At 49.2% G+C, this 20,504-nt stretch overlaps 2 protein-coding genes across 9 annotated transcripts in view; one reads left to right on the top strand and one right to left on the bottom strand.

Moving 5' to 3' along the window:
- Positions 1 to 20,043, top strand: part of DAZAP1 (DAZ associated protein 1) — a 53,425-nt gene extending 33,382 nt beyond the window's left edge. For 2 of the 7 annotated variants that reach the window (XM_081177920.1, XM_081177921.1), the window contains exons 7-12: positions 2,154 to 2,236; positions 6,171 to 6,324; positions 7,890 to 7,919; positions 10,518 to 10,658; positions 11,166 to 11,348; positions 18,877 to 20,043. In XM_081177920.1, the coding sequence (XP_081034046.1) occupies positions 2,154 to 2,236; positions 6,171 to 6,324; positions 7,890 to 7,919; positions 10,518 to 10,658; positions 11,166 to 11,348; positions 18,877 to 19,049 (764 nt within the window). In that variant the 3' untranslated portion in view covers positions 19,050 to 20,043. Of the gene's footprint in view, positions 1 to 2,153; positions 2,237 to 6,170; positions 6,325 to 7,889; positions 7,920 to 10,517; positions 10,659 to 11,165; positions 11,349 to 11,724; positions 11,801 to 14,746; positions 14,837 to 18,876 lie in introns of those variants that run through there. The other 5 variants (XR_014003644.1, XR_014003645.1, XM_081177922.1 and 2 more) reach the window with 5 other exon arrangements.
- GAMT (guanidinoacetate N-methyltransferase) overlaps positions 1 to 20,504 on the bottom strand; it is a 214,627-nt gene that overhangs the window by 45,970 nt on the left and 148,153 nt on the right. The gene's annotated exons all lie outside the window — the stretch shown is intronic.

The raw sequence follows: 20,504 nt of genomic DNA, 5'->3' as shown, positions 1-20,504 counted from the left end.
AAGCTCGTTGAGGTGAATTTGAGAGAGCTGCAGCGATCAGCCAAACTGCGGCTTGGGGCTCAGAATGCAGCCGGCTACTCATCTAGTCCTGGAACGTAGCAATCTCCCCTCTTAAGGGAGGAAGAGTTCACAATTTCCCCCCCCCCCAAAAAAAAACCCCAGCCGAGCTGATCCCCAACCTTTAATATCTGAGGTGGGTGCATCCATCTGCTTTCTCCCACCCCAGAATGCCAAACTTTCCCCCTTGCAACGAGTTCTTAAACCTTAGGCTTTCCCCTTCTCAAAGCTCCTTGTGTTTCTGTCTTCTTAGGCCTTTCGCACCTATTTTGCTCTTCGGCAAAGCTTCCTGGACTTCAAGGGAAATCTTGTGAATTTTAACACCCCAGATTTCTTCCAGTGTCCTGAAATGCTGCTAGGGTCCCCAAGACCTTTTCACCAACCTTCTCCCACTCCTCCTGTTGTCAAACAATCATTCACCTTGCTCACCCCTTGTCCACCTGCGCTACATTCTTATAGAAGCGGTTCTGATCCAACAGCCTCTTTTAGCGCTTGCCTCCTTGACAACTTTTTCGTTTTCCATCTGCCCTTTCCTTGCTGTCTTTCTTATTCACAAAAGTCCCCTGCCAACGCCCGTGACCCCCTCGCCTCTTATCTGGGTCTGCCTCAATTGCAGATCTCCGCTTCTGGGAAACTCAAATTTTTGCTTAGTTTCCCCTTCTGGTGTTTGCAGTCTTCCTTCCTTCGAATCTCCTTGCTTGCCTATCATTTTTCTTCCTAACCTTGTTGCTGTTTAGTCGTGTCCGCCTCTTCGTGACCCCCTGGACCAGAGCACGCCAGGCACTTCTGTCTTCCACTGCCTCCCGCAGTTTGGTCAAACTCATGCTGGCAGCTTCGAGAACACTGTCCAACCATCTCGTCCTCTGTCGTCCCCTTCTCCTTGCGCCCTCCATCTTTCCCAACATCAGGGTCTTTTCCAGGGAGTCTTCCAGGGAGTCTTTTCCAGGGAGGTTTGATCTTCTTGCAGTCCATGGGACTCTCAAGAGTCTCCTCCAGCACCAGAATTCAAAAGCATCAATTCTTCGACAATCAGCCTTCTTTATGGTCCTAACCTTGAGCGAAGAGCAAAAGAGCACATTTTTCTTCCGTGTAGTCGATCAGTAGCTGTCCCTGATAACGTCCTCCCCCCATTTTAAATAGTGGACGTTTCTGAATCGGTTGTCTCTCGGGTGCAGAAACACCCATCTTTCCACTTCTGTCCTGCCAAGACTTCCATCTGCCTGCAGACAAGCGAAAGAGCCGCTCTTTGTAGAGGCTGCTTCATCGTGGACCTGGCTTCCTTTATACTCTTACGTGTTGGAGATGCTCTTAAAAGTCCCCCACAATCCATTTATTTTTAATTTGATTCCGCCCCCCGCCCCTGCTCTTGTTGCTGACAGCAGAAGATTGACCTGCTGCCATCTATCTTGGCCTGTATCTTTGTGTCTTTTTTAAGTATGAACCTTTTCTACGATAAGGCTCCATGGGCTTACCCAACCATGTTGGATAAGCTTAGAGAGACAATAACTGTTACAGAGACTATAGCTTTATTTTTTTTTCCTGTTGAACGCTTTAGAGCAATAAATGGCTGCTGTCAGCACTAGCTGCAAAGCGAAAATTAAACCAAGGGGGAAATCTTGGGTTTCAGGGGGAAAACGATTAAATGCCCCCAACACCATTTCCCACCCCAAATTCATTTTTTAGAAAGCCGCTTTTGGAAAAGGCTGCAGTTGTGTCAGCTAATAGTGGTCCTGGATTTGGCCATTGGTAGTTTTGCAAGGGGACGCAGTGTGTTCTGCGTAGGACCGTGTTTGGGATTTTCTCAGCTATTTATTCATGGAATGAATTGGCCGGGCAAAGAAGTTGCCCCCTGGAAGTACTGCCCGTAATATATTCTCAGTCAGCCAAATTTCCAGCGATGATAAACAGGGAGCTGTAATGTTTTTCCACCACCCCTTGGCCCCAGAAGATCTTGCCATTGGGACGTCCTGCCAAGCCCCACCCCAAAGTCACCTGAAACCCTTGCTTGAACCCTTGGTTCGCCCCTAATACTGTTCATCATCCTGTTTTGTGTCACAACACCCTGCTACCTTGATTCACTCTTCGTCGTTGGCTAGGTTTTGGATTTATTACTTTCGAGGACGAACAATCAGTGGACCAGGCTGTCAACATGCATTTTCACGACATCATGGGCAAAAAAGTGTGTAGTTGTAGTTTTATTTTACCTTAAGACAAAGCTGAGCCTTGGAGCAACTGGCAATTTGGCTGGCGGGTAGGAGGAGCTTTGGGGGGGGGGAGTGTTTGAGGGGGTCACACACACAAGGGGTGACAGGAGAAGAATCCTCACAGGTGAAGCTTCATCGAGTGACTTGTTTTTATTGCACGAGTCTCCATCATCTTGGAACAGAGAATTTAATTTTCCACATTTCCACAGATTAAGAAGTAACTTCTTCCAAAGTTTGGCACTGAGAAGGTTTAAACCAGCACCTTTCTGACTGCATTTCTAGGCCATGAAAGTTTATTGCAGAGAAGATAGATGGGAAAAAATCCCCTGAGAGGCAGTGTAATGATCTTGGTCTAATAAATTAGCGTTTAGCAGACCAAGAACAGGTGCTGTGCTTCTATGCTCCTGCTACCTCATATCTTTGAGCATTAACACATTTTTCCTTAAGCTGGTACCCTCCAGAGGTTTTCTACTACAACTCCCATCAGCCTCAGCTTGGGGAAGAATGCATTAATGCAAGTCTCCCGTGGTTGGCTAAACCACTGGTTTTCTGGAAGTCTAAGCTGCGTAAGCCTGGCAGTGAACTGTCAGGAGGAGGAGGAAGGACGCCGGCACAGCACTTGATCTCTGCCCAATAAGCAGTCATTTATCGACCTGAGGTGGTTGTGCCCAACCAAACTAGCTTGTTCATCTCCATACAACACTCCTCCGTAGGGGGCTGGTTAGCGGGGGTCTCTCTCAATTTGTGCAGTGCAGGCCTGGAAATTTGGAAAACTGCAGACGGGCATTTGAGGACCATTTGTGGGCGGCTCGGGTTAAAATAATAGCTGAGGACCCCACTTGCGATTTTGTCATGGCGTTTGGCTGCGTTCAAACGAACTAAGGCAAGCAGCGTTGAGGTTTTGCTTTAGATGTTCTCCTGGAAGGTGTTAAGGGGGTACGATGGTAACAAGCCGGTAGAAGTTGGTCAGGAGCAGCAGGGCTGTTGCAGAAGGTGATTTTTATTTTATTTTTTGCAACGCCAGTGAAATCTCTACGTTGCCAAAGGCTCAGCTTCCCATTACCACTCCTTCAGATGTGTGTGCCTTTTATTCCATATTCCAGCTGGGGAGGATGGGAGGGGAGGGGCGCACAGCAGCCTTTGAAAGGCGAGATTTGAACAAAACATTGACCGAAGCATCGTGAAGGAATGGTTCAAACCGGGGAGGAAAAAAAATGGGTCACTTACTGTGAGACTTCGATACGAATCCACATATTCTTTTTACCTATAATAGCGTTTTTAACCACGATGCAGTTAAGTGACCTTTTGGTTGTTGTCATCTTCATACTGTGTTGTCAGCGCTCCCAAGAGACTTCTGGGTGAACCGACTCTGCTTCCTTAACTCACTCTGCTTTTAAGTCCCTTGGCTCTCAGCGTAGCTTCACGTGAGCAAGCGAGTCAGGGGAAGGAGTGGCTTAAGTTTCGGAGAGCGGCCTCAGCCTCTAAATTGTCCCAGCTTCTGATAAAGGAGAAAGGGCGGCAAAGAGATTATTGTGCAAAATCTAAAGTGTTCGTGGATCTCCAGTTTGGGTTGAAACCGCAGACATTTGATGATAGACTCCTGGGTTTTAAAACTCCCAACGCTCTCCCAGTTCTCAAGCTTTGTAATTCACAATGAGAAGTTGATTGTATCTTCTGAAAGCTCAGTATTTCTCTGCTATCCAGAAAGTCCTGCCAGGATATCCTAGTTAATGCAGAAATAGTTACGCAGTTTTAAAATATTGCTGAAATCTTCTGAGTTGGAGCTGGAGCTACTGCTCCACGCGTTTCGCCAGCTGCTAATCAAATTCTGTAGCACCAGTTTTGGGAACCCAGGAGAGAACTGGCTGATATGAGTCGGTTTCAGAATCCATGCTCTCCATCCCTCCCTCACCGCAAAAGAGTCCCTGCTCATCTTTGTCTTTGCACAAAGCTGAAGCCAAAATCTCAATACGGCAAAGATGAAGAGATTGCAGCGATATAAATGCCATGTTACTCAGCCAGTGGCTGGAGAAAAGGCAGACTTTGAGCCATCAATGTTTGGGTCCCAAATACGTTTTTGTCGACCAGGTAGAGTGCAAGTTTCCAGTCATTTTGGTAATTCTATCCCATCTTTAACAGCGGCTTTTGAACTTTTCTCAGCGCTGCTGCTCCCCGATAAACCCCTGAAACAGCAGCGTCGGCAAAGCCGCGCTGCTTTCTTTCTCTTCTGCCCTTTGAAAATGATTACAGAAACTTATTCTCCCCACCCGACCCCTTTGCCATATTTAATGAGCAACCAAACTGTCTCAAGGTTTGGGACTTGGGGCATAGGGGTGGGAAGTTGCTTGTTTCCCGCACCCTCCCAGTGCAGGGTTTGGGGCGACAAAAAAGAGAGGAGGAATGTTTCAGGGACATTGGGAGGCCTGTTACCTGCGCTGACTTGCGCAGCCTTGCAGAAGCAGAGTTAATCTGAAGCACACACATTTCATACGTTTCGCTTCGTGGCGTTTATATCCGGGCTTTCCTCCAGGGAGCTCAGGAAAGGTACGCAGGGCTCCCAGGTGGTCGCCCATCCAGGCAGCGACCACAGAGAAGGTGTGCTCAGCTTTAGTAAGGTTTCTGCGGCTTTGGCCCTCAAACCGCATCCTTGGCTCTTTGAAGGCAAAGATCCTCGAGTTATTAAAGCGTGGCCGAGCAGGTCCAAATTGTTAGCTGCGTCCCGACATTAGCACAAGTTTAAAACGGGGGTTTATTCTCTCTCCCTTTCATGACCCCATTGCTCAGCTTCGCTTAATAATTCAGAGTTTATCTTCTGCCACCCCATGCCAAATTTCAAAATCAGCTTCATATTTGGATTTAAAACCGGCTGTGAAGTTTATCTTGGACAGGAAGTTTGTATTAAGTAGTCCATGAAAGCAGTGGGGTGCATTCACTTTATGTGTGACACACACACACATCCACCTTATTTACAGAACAAAAGCGCTTTCCCTCTGACTTAACACAGTATGAAGGTTTTGCTTCTTATTGACTCAACTGTCCATTTTTTATTACCTGCATGTTTGTTTACTTTTTTGTTAGATGTAATGTAAGGTTCTCTTATCACATCCATTCCTTCTGACATTGTTTGAGTTAATTGAGGTTCTTTAAGCGTTAGCCTGGGGAAGGTAAGTCTCTATCTTCCATTAGACTTCTAAATAATAATAAAAGAAATAAGTTTATAAATAGGAATTTCTTTTTTAAAACAACAACAACAACAACAACTGGAAACTGAATGTGTGTTTCTCAGGTATGAACAAAGCCGAAATTGCAATTTAGCTGTGTGGCATGTTTGGCCACAAATTACAACACTTTCCTCATCGCCACTCTGCCAAAAAAACAAACAAAAAAAAAGAGGTCTGGCTTAAAGCCTTTGTACCTTTCTTCCGTGATGTTCCCCTCAACCTTGCTAGCAAACTTAATTCTTCTTACCTGCGAAGCCAAGCACCAGAGCTGTGTGCGGAGACCGAAAGTCTTGTCGAGAAGACATCGCTGCCTGCTTGTTACGTGAGCAAGCCGACCAGCAGACATAACGGAAGAGAAAAACCACGCTTGGGGACACCTTTTATCCTTAACCGCTTTACGGAGTGGAGACTTTCGGACCGGCTTCCTCTTGAACAACCCATTGTACCCGAGAAACACTTGTGTTTTTTTTTCTCTCTAAACTAGCGGCCTTTTAAAAAAAAGGAAAAAAGCTTGTAATTCTTTGATTAAGTTCTTAGCTGTAAGTCATAAGGTGCTAAGATATGCGCTTTTGCTTTTTTAAGTGTTAAACTTAAGGGTGTGTGTGAAGACGGGCAGAGTGCGGGGGGGCAGCGGCGGCGAGCTAACCGGCAGCCTCCCCTCCCTGAGCGCCTCACTCTCTTTGTCTAGGTGGAGGTGAAGCGGGCCGAGCCTCGGGATAGCAAGAGCCAGACGCCAGGGCCAACGGGCACGAGCCAGTGGGGAAGCCGGATCATGCCAAGCGCTGCCAACGGCTGGGCAGGGCAGCCCCCACCTACCTGGCAGCAAGGATACGGACCTCAAGGTACCACTTTGCCACTTCGGGACCTCGGCAGGTTGCGGGATGCTCCTGGGCCAAATCAGGCTTGGCCTTCATTCCTCTGTACGCGAACAAGCTCCTCCGGGCCGATACTGGCTGTCCCTGCAAATACCGTATTTTTTGCTCTATAAGACTCACTTTTCCCCTCCTAAAATGTAAGGGGAAATGTGTGTGCGTCTTACGGAGCGAATGCAGGCTGCGCAGCTATCCCAGAAGCCAGAATAGCAAGAGGCATCGCTGCTTTCGCTGCACAGCGATCCCTCTTGCTGTTCTGGCTTCTGGGATTCAGAATGTTTTTTTTCTTGTTTTCCTCCTCCAAAAACTAGGTGCGTCTTATAGAGCGAAAAATGCGGTGCCTTGCTAGTTTAGGGTGCAGAAGAGCACCTGCTTTGCCTCTGTCCCCAGACGTCTTCAGGTTCCCCGTGGTCGGAGGCCGTCAACGCCTCTGAGCGCCAGCTGCGGGCAGGGGAAAGCTGCTGCTGTCGTCACGTCCCATTGGGAAATTTGGTGGGCCATGGCGAGGACAGGAGGATGGGGTGCCCTTAGGCCTGATCCAGCAGCCAGCCTCTCCTAGGGAGCACCGTATTTTCCCCTCTATAAGACGCACATTTTCCCCTCCAAAAATTATGGGGAAATGTGTGTGCCTCCTAGGAAGCGAATGCAGGCTCCTTGGCTTCAGCGATAGCAATCCGAAGCGCAGTGGGAGCGCTCCCTCCGCGCTCCGGAGGCTTTGCGTTGCTTTCGCTGAAGCCTGGAGAGCGAGAGGGGTCGATGCGCACCGACCCCTCTCCCTCTTCAGGCATCAGGTTCCTTTCACTGAAGGGTAGGTGCCCCTTCAGCTAAGGCGCAGCGCCCCTTCAGCTAAGCGGGAGGAGAAATGGAAGGGGCTCCATTTCTCCTGCCGCTTTGCTGAAGGGGTGCTGCACAGAGAGGGGGAGATTTTTTTTTTCTTGTTCTCCCCCTCTAAAACAAGGTGCGTCCTATGGAGCGAAAAATATGGTAGGTGATTGGAAAGGGGGTTCCTTCCCCCCCCCCCATCAAGTTCCATGCTGAAATAACTTTGAAACAGGCACAATCCAGGCTGTTTTGAAGCGCCCCTGGACCTTGCCAGCCCATTTGAGACAGAGGGGTCAAGAATCCTCTGCCTCTTGGAAGCCCTGCCTCCAGCCCTCCTTCAGCTGGAGCTTGCGGCAGATGCTGCCTGCGCGGAAGCGATAGTGTCTCATCGGTAGAGGTGCAGGCAGCGGTTTACTCGCGACAGCCGAACGCGGGTTTGGAACTCCTCTTTCATTTACTTCCTCCACGTCAAGTATGCAGGCCTCTGTAGCTTAGAAGAGTCTGCGGCCACATCTCCGGCGCTGTTTTTCAAACGCTGTGTTTCAGAAGAGCCCCAAACAACTCTAGGCTTCGCTTCTCGACATCCCCACAGTTCTGAAATGATGAGGTTGTAAAACGACTGAGCGCTGTCCTGGTCACTCAGGCATGGTATCTTGACTGGTCTTGTGTGTGTTTTCTTTCTCCCTTCCCTCCCCCCTCCCCCGCAACTTTAGGGATGTGGGTACCAGCGGGACAAGCACTCGGTAAGTATGTCACAGTCGTCGAAGGCCTTGTATATTGAATATCCTAAGCCTAATTAAAGCAAGTCAAAGGGCTGCCGTGCTTGGAGTAGACCCGTTGAAAGGGAATGAACTTAAGCCCGTTAGTTTCAGTGGTTCTACACTGAGCAGAGTTTTGTTGCACGCAACCCAGAATTTTTAGCATCGGCTTGGTGCCTCTGCAGTTTTCCTCCCAAGAACTCTTCACTGCAAATTTGCAAGAAGCCCCTTGAGCAGGAATTCCCAGGGTTCTTGTGTGCATGAGCTGGGTGGGTGGGATAAGCAAGGAGAGCTCAGGCGAGGGAAAGGGATTTGTTTCATCTTTGTTGACCCTTGGCTTTAATTCCATATGACCCTCTGCCTTAATTCAAGTGTCAAGGAGGGGGAAAGGGGGCAACCAAGTCAAGTGGGCAGGGTATTCCTACAGCCGTACCTTGGATCTCAAACGCCTTGGCTCCCAAACAATCAAAACCCGGAAGTGAGTGTTCCGGTTTTTGAACGATTTTTGGAATCAGAAGGTCCGGCGCGGCTTCCGATTGGCTGCAGGACACTCCTGCAGCCAATCGGAAGCCGCACCTTGGTTTTCGAACGCTTCCGGGACTGGAACACACTCCCGGAATGCATTCTGTCAGAGAACCCAAGGTGTGACTCTACTAATAATAAACGAAAGCAACCACAAATGTAGCTAGCCCGCATTAACTCATGTTAGTCATTTGTTGCACGTTGGCAACCTGAAAAGATTGGGTGCTCTTTTTTTGAAAGCTGGCTTTCTGAGAACTGTGGGAACAGCTGGATCAAAGCTGTGCTCTTATATTATTTCTCCACCGTGCTAGCCCCTTGGTTGGCTTGGAAGAGCTGGGCTCTGCCCAGTTCAGAAGTGGGGTGGGCTACCAAATGATTGTTTGAAACAAGCCACTATTTCATGTAGGCAGTAGCCCTCGACAGCCCCGTTAACAGCGAAAGCTGAAGAGTGTGACCCGAGGAAAATCATTTCAGCTGCCTGTTTGTGCATTTAGGATTTTTAACCTCCTAAGCAGCTGGAGGAGGGGACAGGAATAGGCAGTTTGTTAAGATGCCACATCTTAATTGGATAGGTACTCATTTAAGTTGGGGTCGCGGATGGCACTGTGGGTTAAACCACAGAGTCTAGGACTTGCTGATCGAAAGGTCAGCGGTTCGAATCCCCGCAATGACGGGGTGAGCTCCCGTTGCTCTGTCCCTGCTCCTGCCAACCTAGCAGTTCAAAAGCACGTCAAAGTGCAAGTAGATAAATAGGGACCGCTCTCCAGCGGGAAGGTAAACGGCGTTTCCGTGTGCTGCGCTGGCTCGCCAGCTGCGGCTTAGTCACGCTGGCCACGTGACCTGGAAGCTGTCTTCGGACAAGCGCCGGCTCCCGGCCTCTTGAGTGAGATGAGCGAGCAACCCAGAGTCAGTCACGACTGGACCTGTTGATCAGGGGTACCTTTACCGTACTGATTTAAGTTACATCGTACAAGAAAACAGGACCCTGCCATGTGGTAATTTTAAGAATGTGGCCCCAAAACTGGACTGGTTGCTACTGATTTTCTACTTCTTTAAAAGTATATGCAGTGACCGAATTTTGCGGGAGCGAATGAGGTAGTAAGAAGTAGTTTTGGAGAGTGCCCCTTGGAATCCTACTTGCAGAGCTGATTTAAAAAACAACAACCCACTCCTCCAAGCATCCACCCTGTTGTCAATTCACATTACATGTATTCTATTGCACTGGGGTGATGGGAGTTGTAGTCCCGCAACACCCAGCCTCCCCAAACAAGGGCTTCAGTTTTTATGTGTCGTTTCAAGCACCACCCACGCTATATGTCTGTTGTCTTATCATTTGAGGATCAGTAACCCAATTAAGAGGGGACACGGGTGGCGCTGTGGTCTAAACCACTGAGCCTAGGGCTTGCCGATCACATAGTTACCACATAGTCATCTGCAAAGGCCTTGAGTTTATATGCTTTGTAACCTAATGTTGGGACGCGGGTTAAACCAGAGAGCCTAGGACTTGCAGATCAGAAGGTTGGCGGTTCGAATCCCCGTGACGGGGTGAGCTCCCGTTGCTCAGTCCCAGCTCCTGCCAACCTAGCAATTCGAAAGCACGTCAAAGTGCCAAGTAGATAAATAGGTACCGCTCCGGCGGGAAGGTAAACGGCATTTCCGTGCGCTGCTCTGGTTCGCCAGAAGCGGCTTAGTCCTGCTGGCCACATGACCCAGAAGCTGGATGCCGGCTCCCTCGGCCAATAAAGCGAGATGAGCGCCGCAACCCCAGAGTCGGCCACGACTGCTGGACCTAATGGTCAGGGGTCCCTTTACCTTTACCTTTAACCCAATTAAGCAACGTGTTGTGGGGCTGGGGGTGGAGGGAACCACTTAAATGCTGTACTTCCTGGGTGGAAAACGCCTATGTCAAGTAAGCTACTTGATGTTGGTGCAGTGGATTTTGAAGACCCCCCCAAGACTCATAGGTCGCTCCCAGCTTGATGGAGCCGACTTGGGGCGTTGTAACATCCCCCCGTCTTCTCAAGCTCCTCCTCCTCACTGGCTGCTCCTCCCCTTCCCCAGGTGGGTATGGCCCCCCTCCTCCAGGTAGAGGAGCTCCACCACCGCCGCCGCCTTTTACCTCGTACATCGTCTCGACCCCTCCAGGAGGATTTGCTCCCCCGCAGGGCTTCCCGCAGGGATATGGAACCCCTCCGCCCTTCAGTGAGTATTCCCGACCACTTTGCGGCGCAGCTCGGGGTGGGGGCCCTACGTCGTGTGTGTATATACCCCACCTCTCATCGCCCGTCCTGCTGTGTATTATTCTCACAACAACCCTATAAGGCAGATCAAGCCAGGAGCGTGTCATTGGCACAATACCAGCCAGTGCGCGAAGTCTCAGAAGGTGCGGGCCTCCCCTGCTATGATACTCTGACCCTGGCCGATGCAGCCCAGAAAATCTGGAGAGCCCCAGGGTTGGGGGAAGGCTGCTCTGCCCTCTTCCCAGCACTGATTCCATTTGAATTTTCCCTCCTGGTCCCCGGTTGGTGGGTGAGGAATAATTACAGGAGGAAAGCTCCCTGAGGCCCATTTCCTTTCCTAGCCTTGAGTTGAGCAGGTAAGGTATCGGCTCGGGGCTTCCTCCCTGGGCCTCCCCGCTCACACTTTCCGTGACTTCTCTTTCTTCTTCCTTCCCCGCTGCCGCCCCCCCCCCCACCCCGGCCTCCTCAGGTTTTGGATACGGTGCCCCGCCACCTCCACCAGACCAGTTTGCTCCTCCAGGCGTCCCTCCGCCACCTGCCACTCCTGGGGCAACACCACTCGCTTTCCCCCCTCCGCCACCGCCATCTCAGCCAACTCAGGACATGAGCAAGCCACCAACCGCCCAGCCAGATTTCCCCTATAGTCAGTTTGGTAAGTGACGGCCTTGGGGTCTGTGTGGCTCCTCTTCCGGCTTTGCCTGCTTCCCTTCTCCTCCCCGTCCCCTTGGTTTCGTTCACGATAGCTCCGCTAGAGAACAGGATTGGGGTTTTGCTTGCAAAGGGTATCCAAAGCATCCGTTCTGGTTGTCTTCTTGTTTCTGCCTTTTTTAAAAGTGGGAGGGGGGAGCCCTGTCTGTTTCCTTGTCATAGATTAGCCTCTGGAGGGTTTAGGCTTGCGGCGATCATCCTTGCGATGTGAAAGCTGGCCCTTGAGATCCGACAGGGCTGCGTCATGTGAACATGGTGCCAATCCACGAGAGGGAGGGTAGGATAAACTGAAAGTCTGATAACAACCACTTGAATTTCAGCTGTCTTGACATTGCTGTTACCCTGAGAAGTAGAGGGGAGGGGGCTATGAATCTGCACGAATTTCTGGCATATGATGTAAGTAGGCCCTTTTTTGTCTTTTAGCAACTAGTCCCTGACTTCTAAGCCTTGAGCGGGACTCTGAAAAGGTTGTCTGACTTGTCATTTTTGCATCTACGTAAAGTTCAAACAAGTTAAGGGGAGTCGAATTTGCAGGCTTAAGTTGCACCTTATGGATATTGCAGCTGCAAAAATTGGGTCTCTTCTCCTACCCCTTGAGATTTGCAGGAATATGCAGATTCCCACACCAAACTAAGATTTTGTACAATTTCTAGTTATAAGAAGGTCTTTTTTCAAATTTCAGTAGGTCTCTGTTTCAGCACCACCCAAATGTTATTCTCAGTACGTAGTCAGGAAACTTTTAACCCTCATTTTCTTGCACCAAAGTCTTATCAGATTTCAATATTGGAGGAGATTCAGGGATTCTTAATCTTGCCCTCTTGGCTCCAGAGCTTCTGAATTTCCAGGATTCCGCAGTCTGATGAAAGAAGTCTTTATGCCTTCCAGCTGAGCGCATTTTGTTCTGTAACTTGTTGAGGACTTGTACCATTTGAACCTGTCTTTGAAACATCAGGGCCAAACTCTCAAAGGAAGAATGACAATCTTACGCCTGTCTTGCTCGAGACACAAGGTCTCTTCTGCATCTCAACTTAATCAGTTACATGTAGAATCCTGATCAGTGGACACCAGTTGATCTAAGCCCTCTGTCCTAAATAACTTCCTTTCCCAATGCCACAGTTCCAGAGTTTATGCAGAGACCCCTCTCTCATACCATGTACTCTTAATTTGCTGCTGCCCCAAAGGGATGTTGTTGTCATCTTCTTGTTCTCCTCCTTCTCCTCCTCCTCCTTCCTCCTTTGTAGAATACACACCTTTCCTGTAAGGTTGTTGGCACAAGAAGATGCCCACTTCCAGGCTTTCAGTAGCCAAATCTTGGGTGGCTCCAGGAGGAGGTCGTGAGACCTCTAAAATCGCCTTTCCCCCCCTCCCAGCAGGCTTTCTGAGCGCAGGTCATCTGTATCAGTACAGAATCCATTGAGCCCAGCATTGGAGCTGTGTAGAAAATTCCATGTTTAGTCTGAGTGGTCTAGAAGAGGCTCTTTTAACACCTTCCCCGAAATCGGGGTTGCTCACCACAGACCCTTCAAGTTAGCGCTTCAGAAATACATAAAATCCTACAAGCTTCCTGTGTCCCCCTCCTGCTTAAAAAAAAACCCAACCAGATTGGGTTCTGCTCTTGACTTTGGAATGCCCTGTGTGCTAAAGCTATTTGAAGATTTTTTTTCTTTTTTGTTAAATGACTTAGAAGGCTTCTAACTGGGGCTTGGAGGGAGGGAGCAGGATGCCTGCGAGTGTTTGAAGCGAAACCTTGAGAAGCCATCAAGAAGAGGGGGATAAAAGCATTTTGATCTCTATGTGTCAGAAAGCTTTGTTAATCTGAACACTGCCGGGAAGCACCTTGTTGAAATTATCTGCACGCGGCGGCATGTGCTTGTTGGATGGAAGTTTTGCCTCATCATCCATTTTCTTGTCAGGACAGCGAAAAGGGCTTCCAGTTAACCATTTACACGGAAAGATTTTCGTCCCAGTATCAAGGAAAGGAACAGGCTACCCCAAAATACTGAGCCAGTCCCAGTTGACCTTCTTTTAGTCAGACCCCGTAAAGAGGGAGATGGCTTTTTGACAGGGTCTTGAGGGGGACTGTTTGGAGGAAGAACATAAGAAGTGTCTGTTCTGGATCAGGCCAGTGGACCATTAGCCAGCAACCTATTCTCACAGTAGCCAAAACCCTAGCACGCTCCCCTCCTGCCGTCCCCAGTAGCTGGTTTTCAGTAGCCTACAGTGGTGCCTCGCAAGACGAAATTAATCCGTTCCGCGAGTCTCTTCGTCTTGCGGTTTTTTCATCTTGCGAAGCATGGCTATTAGCGGCTATTAACGGCTATAAACGGCTTAGTGGCTTTAAGAAAAAGGAAACAAACTCGCAAGAACTCGCAAGACATTTCGTCTTGCGAAGCAAGCCCATAGGGAAATTCGTCTTGCGGAACGACTCAAAAAACGGAAAACTCTTTCGTCTTGCGCGTTTTTGTCTTGCGAGGCATTCGTCTTGCGAGGTACCACTGTATTCCCCCCAAACCTCATCCTACATTGCAGCCTGCATCCTTGCACAAGCCCCCGATTCCCAGGGCTTCCTCAACCTTTGGTTTTCAATGACCAGGATTAGGCTGAGAATCAGTGACGTAAGAAGGGAGCTGTCGATATTTAAAATAAGCCTTTTTGTTCTTTCTTTTTTTTCAAAATGCTGTGACCCCTTCTGTTCTATCCTAATAGCTTCGGGCTATTTCCTTTGCATTCCGAAATAATGTGTCTCAGGAGTTTTTTGTAGCCTGTTTCCAATCAATGTGCTGCTTCGAATGTTCACTGAGAGAGAAAATGGGTGAAAGAGAAATGTAGGGAAATTGAAAGACAATAAAGTTAGGGTGTTAAATCCTCAGCGTGTTCCGAGAAACGCCCCCTCCAGAAATCCTTAGTTCTCAGTATAGGGCAGGATTCCTTGAAATGTATGTTACCAGGCACAGAGAGCCGCAATCCACAGCCCGTCGTTCCGTGTCCAAATGTGATGCTTCCGTATTTACGACTTCCGAAGAGTCCTTGCTTACATATATGTGCCTTTCTCCAGCTCCCCCTGTTCTGCATGTTTTTATCCCGTTAAAGCTGCCTAGCTGTTTTTAAGATCCCGCCAGTGGGGTGTGTGTGTGTGTGTATATATAGACATGGCCGGGACAGTCCTGGCCCATAACTACGCCCTTGTTGCGGACCAGCGTTGTTCTTTTCAGCTAGGGTGACCCCGAAGCGCTGCCTTTTGGGTAAGTCTCCTCCGCCCCCCCCTTTTCCGAGAGAATTGTAGGTTTTGTACAGGGCTCTCTTGGGGGTTTAGTCACCCTGGTCTCCTCCATTTCTTGCCAGGCCTGGGTACCTATTCTCAAGACCCTTCAGGCTTCGGGCCAATTCTTTGTTTACACACTTATGGTCAGGCTGAGAAGTGAGTTACCTTAGGTAGGTGGAGCCTATTTACACCAAATCCTCTTGCTTGTGATCTCTTGTGTGGATGGAAGGAGGGCGGGGTGGGGTAACAGTAACCTTTTTTTCCTTGCAGGGGTGTCACCTCTTTGGGGAGCAGGGAGAAGAAGAGACATTTGCCCCTCCCCTGAAGGTTTCTCTAGTTCACACAGCTGCCAGTCTTGTTGAAACCACCCCGCTGCCCTGGGGTGTTGGCTTAATTAATTCGTAGTACCGCGATTGGGCAGTGTTCACATGGAAAGGGGGTGGCTTCTCTTGGGAGAAATTCGGGGGCAAGGACCTTCAGCTGTGTTTGAAGAGAACATTTCCCCCTCTTCCTTTTTTTTGGGGGGGGGGGGTTGTACAATGGAATTGTGGTGGGTGGAGGCATCCCGCATAAAAACAAGGCACAATGCAGCTTTGGCCAAAAAAATAATAATAATTAGAGTAGGGTTAGGTACTTTGTTGTTGTTTTTTTAAAAGAGTGGGGTGAAATCTCCCTATTCATGACAAAATTGGTTGAATACACCTACAGTGGTGCCTCGCAAGACGAAAAGAATCCGTTCTGTGATTCTCTTCGTCTAGCGGTTTTTTCGTCTTGCGAAGCAAGCCCATTGATGGATTAGCGGATTAGCGGCTTTTAGCGGCTTATCTGCTGATCGGATCAGCTGATAAGCGGCTTAGTGGCTTAGAAAAAGGGGGGGAGGGAAAAAAACCAGCAGGAACTCGCAAGACATTGTCGTCTTGCGAAGCAAGCCCATAGGAAATTCGTTTTGCGAAGCACCTCCAAAACGGAAAACTCTTTCGTCTAGCGAGTTTTCCGTCTTGCGAGGCATTCGTCTTGCGGGGCACCACTGTACTTCCTTTCTCTCCTGTTGCAAAGATGAGACAAGTGCCTTGGGATAGTCACCCTTGCTTATTGAAATCATTTTTATCCCACTCTTCGGCTGAATAAAACCTTGCACGGCAGTCCACAAATACTGGCCTCGCTTTCAGATTTGCAGTCTAAAAGACGCAAAAGGGATTAGGAGGGAGGAGAAAAGGGCATTCCTTCTTAGCTGCAAGCTTTCAGCGGTTGGGCTAACCAGTACCACCCCATGCACCAGCCTCTTGCCTTACAGGCTTATCCAGAAGCTCTGGCGATTGTAGGGTGGTTCCAAGGAAGACATCCAACCTTTTTGAATGTATGGGGGAGCACGCATGCCTTCCACAGGAGGGAAGGTTTGGACGTACCTGGCGAGGGCAGGCATGAAAGGGACACCTTTCTGCTCCCTGGCAATTTGGTGGTTGGCCACGGCTTAAAAGGGGCTTTCGTTTAGGGTGGGGAAGTTGTGGGCCTCAGTGTTCCCCCAGAGCACAAGTGCTTCAGCAGGAAGCACAGAGATCAGCTCTGTGACATAGAGACGGTGCTTTGCATGCAGAAGGCTCCAAGTTTGCACGGACCTGCGGCTTTGCAGGAGCATGTGATTCTCGAACGTGTGAGGAAGTGCGGAGCTGTGAATTTTTAGCCTTTCCCCTCCCTTAACGTTTCAAAGCTCCACTGCTGCACAGAGAGACAGCTTTTACATCCACAAGCCTTTTGGCATGACGTTTAAGGTACCGGGGACGCGGGTGGCGCTGTGGCCTAAACCACTGAGCCTCTTGGGCTTGCCGATCATAAGGTTGGCAGTACGAATCCCCGCGATGGGGTGAGCTCCCGTTGCTCTGCCCCAGCTCCTGCCACCCTAGCAGTTCAAAAGCACGCCAAAAAGTGCAAGTATATAAATAGGTATAAATAGGTACCACTCTGGCGGGAAGGTAAACGACGTTTCCGTGCGCTGCTCTGCTTTCGCCAGAAGCGGCTTAGTCATGCTGGCCACATGACCTGCAAAAACTGTCTGCGGACAAACGCTGGCTCCCTCGGCCTGTAAAGCAAGATGAGCGTCGCAACCCCAGAGTCGTCTGCAGCTGGACTTAACTGTCGGGGGTCCTTTATCTTTTTTAAGATAGCACATCGAAGGGCCCTGCTGGCTTGTGGGCATTCCTAAATGGATGCTTTGAGGTGATTGGGAAACCTTTATCTTGTAGATATGGTCAGGTAAAAGGTTTTTCTCAGGCTGTTCTTTAGGCTATTAGCATTAACGATCCTATTTAGCTCTGCAAATAAGAGGGCAAAGCTGGAGCTGCAGAACTTCTTGAAGCAATCTAAGCTTCTTGGCCGCCACTGTCCATATTCTGGTCACGTCGGGCGTCTCTTTGTTACCAGTCTTTGCTTTGTTCTGCGTCCGCTTTTGCTTGCGTCAGGGTGCCTGGGCCTTCCAAACCGGAATGGCGATTCTTCCCACCCCTCTGCCATATGCCTCCTTTCTTTGAACTTTCTCGAAAAATATCCCAAGCCTCTGGGTGTGTTTGTATGTTTTTTGAGAGCGTTCTCCAGTGATGAGGAAGGCATGGGAGATGCGACCCCGTCTTCCAGCCAGCTCACTTGCACAGAAACCTTGGCGCGCGAGGTTTTTTCCTCGCACGAGCGCTGCAACATTGGAAGCGAGGGCTTGCACAAACAGGAAAACTGATGTTCCTCTTTGCGGAAGAAGCAGGCGGATCCGCTCTTCCAAGGCTTCCCTGTCCCCACAATATATGCGCAAACCTGTGCGAGTGAGTTGTCAAAGAAGGTGAGAGGCAGACCTGACTTTCAGGCCATAAAGCTTCAGTGCAAGAATCCTCTGCCACTTGGAGGAATCGCTGCATCGCCCTGCCAAACGCAGTTGGGTTGGCGCGATGGCTTTATCTGAGCCGTTGGGGATCTGGGCTGTTTTTCACAAGAGTCCTGTACGATCCGGAGATCTAACTACCAGCTGTAAACTGCAGCCAGCACCTAGACTGGAGTCTGTGAGGGGTAGTTTAGTGTCAGAGCCTCCTGCATTGCATGCCCAGGGCCATCGCCAGTTTAAAAGGATTTCGTGGGCAGGTGATGATAAGGACCTGTTTCTGTACCGGTCAGAGTCGTCGTGGCCTTCAATCTAGAAAAGGAAGACGTACATTTCATACAATCCTTAAAAGTGTATGAAATGTATGTTTGTATGCTTGTATATTTGTAATATATGTATATTAATGATGAATTATTTTAACAATAAAAACTTATTAAAATTAAATTAAAAATAGAAAAGGAAGACCTTCTCCACCCCCTGGTCCGAGGCAGCAGATTCTCCCCCAGTTTGCTTTTAGGAGTAACTGCAGATTTGGTCAAGCCTATTTTGCTCTAAAGTGATTTTTTTTGCAAAAGGGACGCCTGCCAGGGCTGCCTTAAGCATATCCGGTGCCTTTGTGCAAAGCTGCCCCCTGCCCCCAGTTTCTCAGAGTTGTCAACCTTTTTTAAGGGAGGATGGCAGGGCTGGAGGAGGTGGGCAGCGGCTTGAGGGCAAGCTGATGCCAGGAGGCGCTGCGTCCAGCTTCCGCCTCTTCCATTGCGCCCTCCAGAACTTGGCGCCACAAGCCTCTATGGCAGGCTTTCTCCACCTGTGGGTCCCCAGATGTTGTTGAACTACAACTCCCATCACCCCTAGCTAGCAAGGCCAGACCTCGGGGATGATGGGAGTTGTAGTCCAACAACATCTGGGGACCCACAGGTTGAGAAAGGCTGCTCTGTGGGTGAGACGCCCCCGACTCCTGCCGTTCCATCCTGTCCCTATGTCTTGGGCGATCCACTAGCCTCACAAAAACATCAGGACGCTTCAAACCCTCTGTGATAGAACTTGTGGGTTCCCCGGGGGGGGGGGTGGACTTGCCCCCCCAAAGGAGCTGGCAGTAGGAAGCTTTAAAACCTTGGGGGGGCGGTTTGGGGTTGTCTCTTGTTCTCCCTCTGCTCATTTACCCCCCCCCATCCTTGACACTGCACCAACTAACACCTCCGTGGGGTCCGGGGGCTTTGTGCGCACGACCCCGCGCACTCTTGCGAATGTGTAAATTGCGCTGTGTTCTGGCCTTGCCTGGTGCGTCAGGAGCTCACCTCCCAACTCTCCCCCCCCCCCTCCTTTTTCTCTCTCTTCTCTCCCTTCTAGGATACGGACAAGATTTGAGTGGTTTTGGACAAGGCTTTGCCGACCCCAGCCAACAGCCCCCCTCCTACGGAGGCCCCTCCGTACCACCCTCCAGTGGGCCGCCTGCAGGGGGCAGTGGTTTTGGCCGCGGACAGAACCATAACGTTCAAGGTTTCCACCCTTACCGACGCTAGCGCCTAGAAATCAGGGAGTTCTGTCCAGAGCAGGATATCTGGTACCAGCCGAAACCCAGGAATCCCAGACTTATATGAACTTGTGACAATCACCTACTTTGCTGGAGGGGGTGGGGGGGGGGAGGAAAAAAAAACCACGAAACGTAACATCTTGGGAAGGGGGTGCTAGGGGAGGAGAAAGCTTTTCCAAGCGAAGCCGTGGGTGGTGTTTGGACTGCGGTTTTTAATTTTTGTTTTCCTTTCTTTAACCCATCAGCACAAATAAAGAGAGTGTCACTGGTTCAAACTTACAGGGTTTTAAAAACGTCTTCAGCTTTAATTAAAAAAAAAACAAAACAAACTTCAGGTTTCTTTCTCTATATTTTTGTTGGAAATTTAAATTTTTTTTCCCTGAGCCTTTTGTTTTACCATATATTGTAAACTTTTATGTTTTAAAGAAGAAGAAGAAAATATATATTACATTTACAGATTGTGAGATTTTTAAGAGAAATTTTCTACTATGTATGCTGGCTTATTTTTTAATTTAAAAGAGAAAAAAAAACACAACAGGGTTTCCGTTAGCACTGCTTAGAAGTAAGTGGGGGGGTCAGCTCCCAACCTCCTTTTTAGTGTGGTTGGTCCAGAAACTCTGGGAGTTAAAAAAAAAAAAGAAGAGAAAGAGAAAGAGAAAGGAATCTACTCTGTGTGTTGGTCATTTTGTTATTGGTTCCTGAGCTGATGGCAACAGTCCGGAAGAACAGAATTGTTGGGAAAGGCAGCGGGGTCACTTCGGAAGCACAGCGTTTCAGTCTGGGCTTCAGTTCTTAAAAAATAAAAATAAAAAAAATCCTTTTTGGGATGTAGATTTCTTTAAAGGGGGTTAACGGAGGCCTTGCGAAGATGTAGATATCCCTCAGGCGAAAATAAAACAAAAAATAAATGGTGCAATTTTGCACTAACCAGTGATCACCCCTGGTTTGAATAAAGAGAAGTACATTTGGATTAGAAACACAAACCTGTCTCTACTTTCTTTTCTTCTTTCCTTGCCTGCAACCCCCCCCCCCAAAAAAACAACAACACTTGAGTTTCTCACCATAGCTCATAAGCTCCAAGAAACACCACATTGGGTTGGATCGGTGGCCGGCAGCCACTAGAAAGGTTCTGTGTGGCTCTGAAGCTTGCGTATTTTTCAGCCACTAATGAAAAGTCCACCGTCTCCCCCCCCCCCCCCGTGTCAGTTCTGTACAGTCATACCTTGGGTTGCGAGTGGCGCGTTTTCGGGTTGCGGACTGCGCCAAACCCAGAAGTTACCATATTTTTTGCTCTATAAGACTCACTTTTCCCCTCCTAAAAAGTAAGGGGAAGTGTGTGTGCGTCTTATGGAGCGAATGCAGGCTGCGCAGCTATCCCAGAAGCCAGAACAGCAAGAGGGATTGCTGCTTTCGCTGTGCAGCGATCCATCTTGCTGTTCTGGCT

This window comes from Podarcis bocagei (assembly GCF_964188305.1).
Source record: "Podarcis bocagei genome assembly, chromosome: 18".
NCBI lineage: Eukaryota > Metazoa > Chordata > Lepidosauria > Squamata > Lacertidae > Podarcis > Podarcis bocagei.
This window is presented reverse-complemented; position numbering and strand designations above follow the sequence as displayed.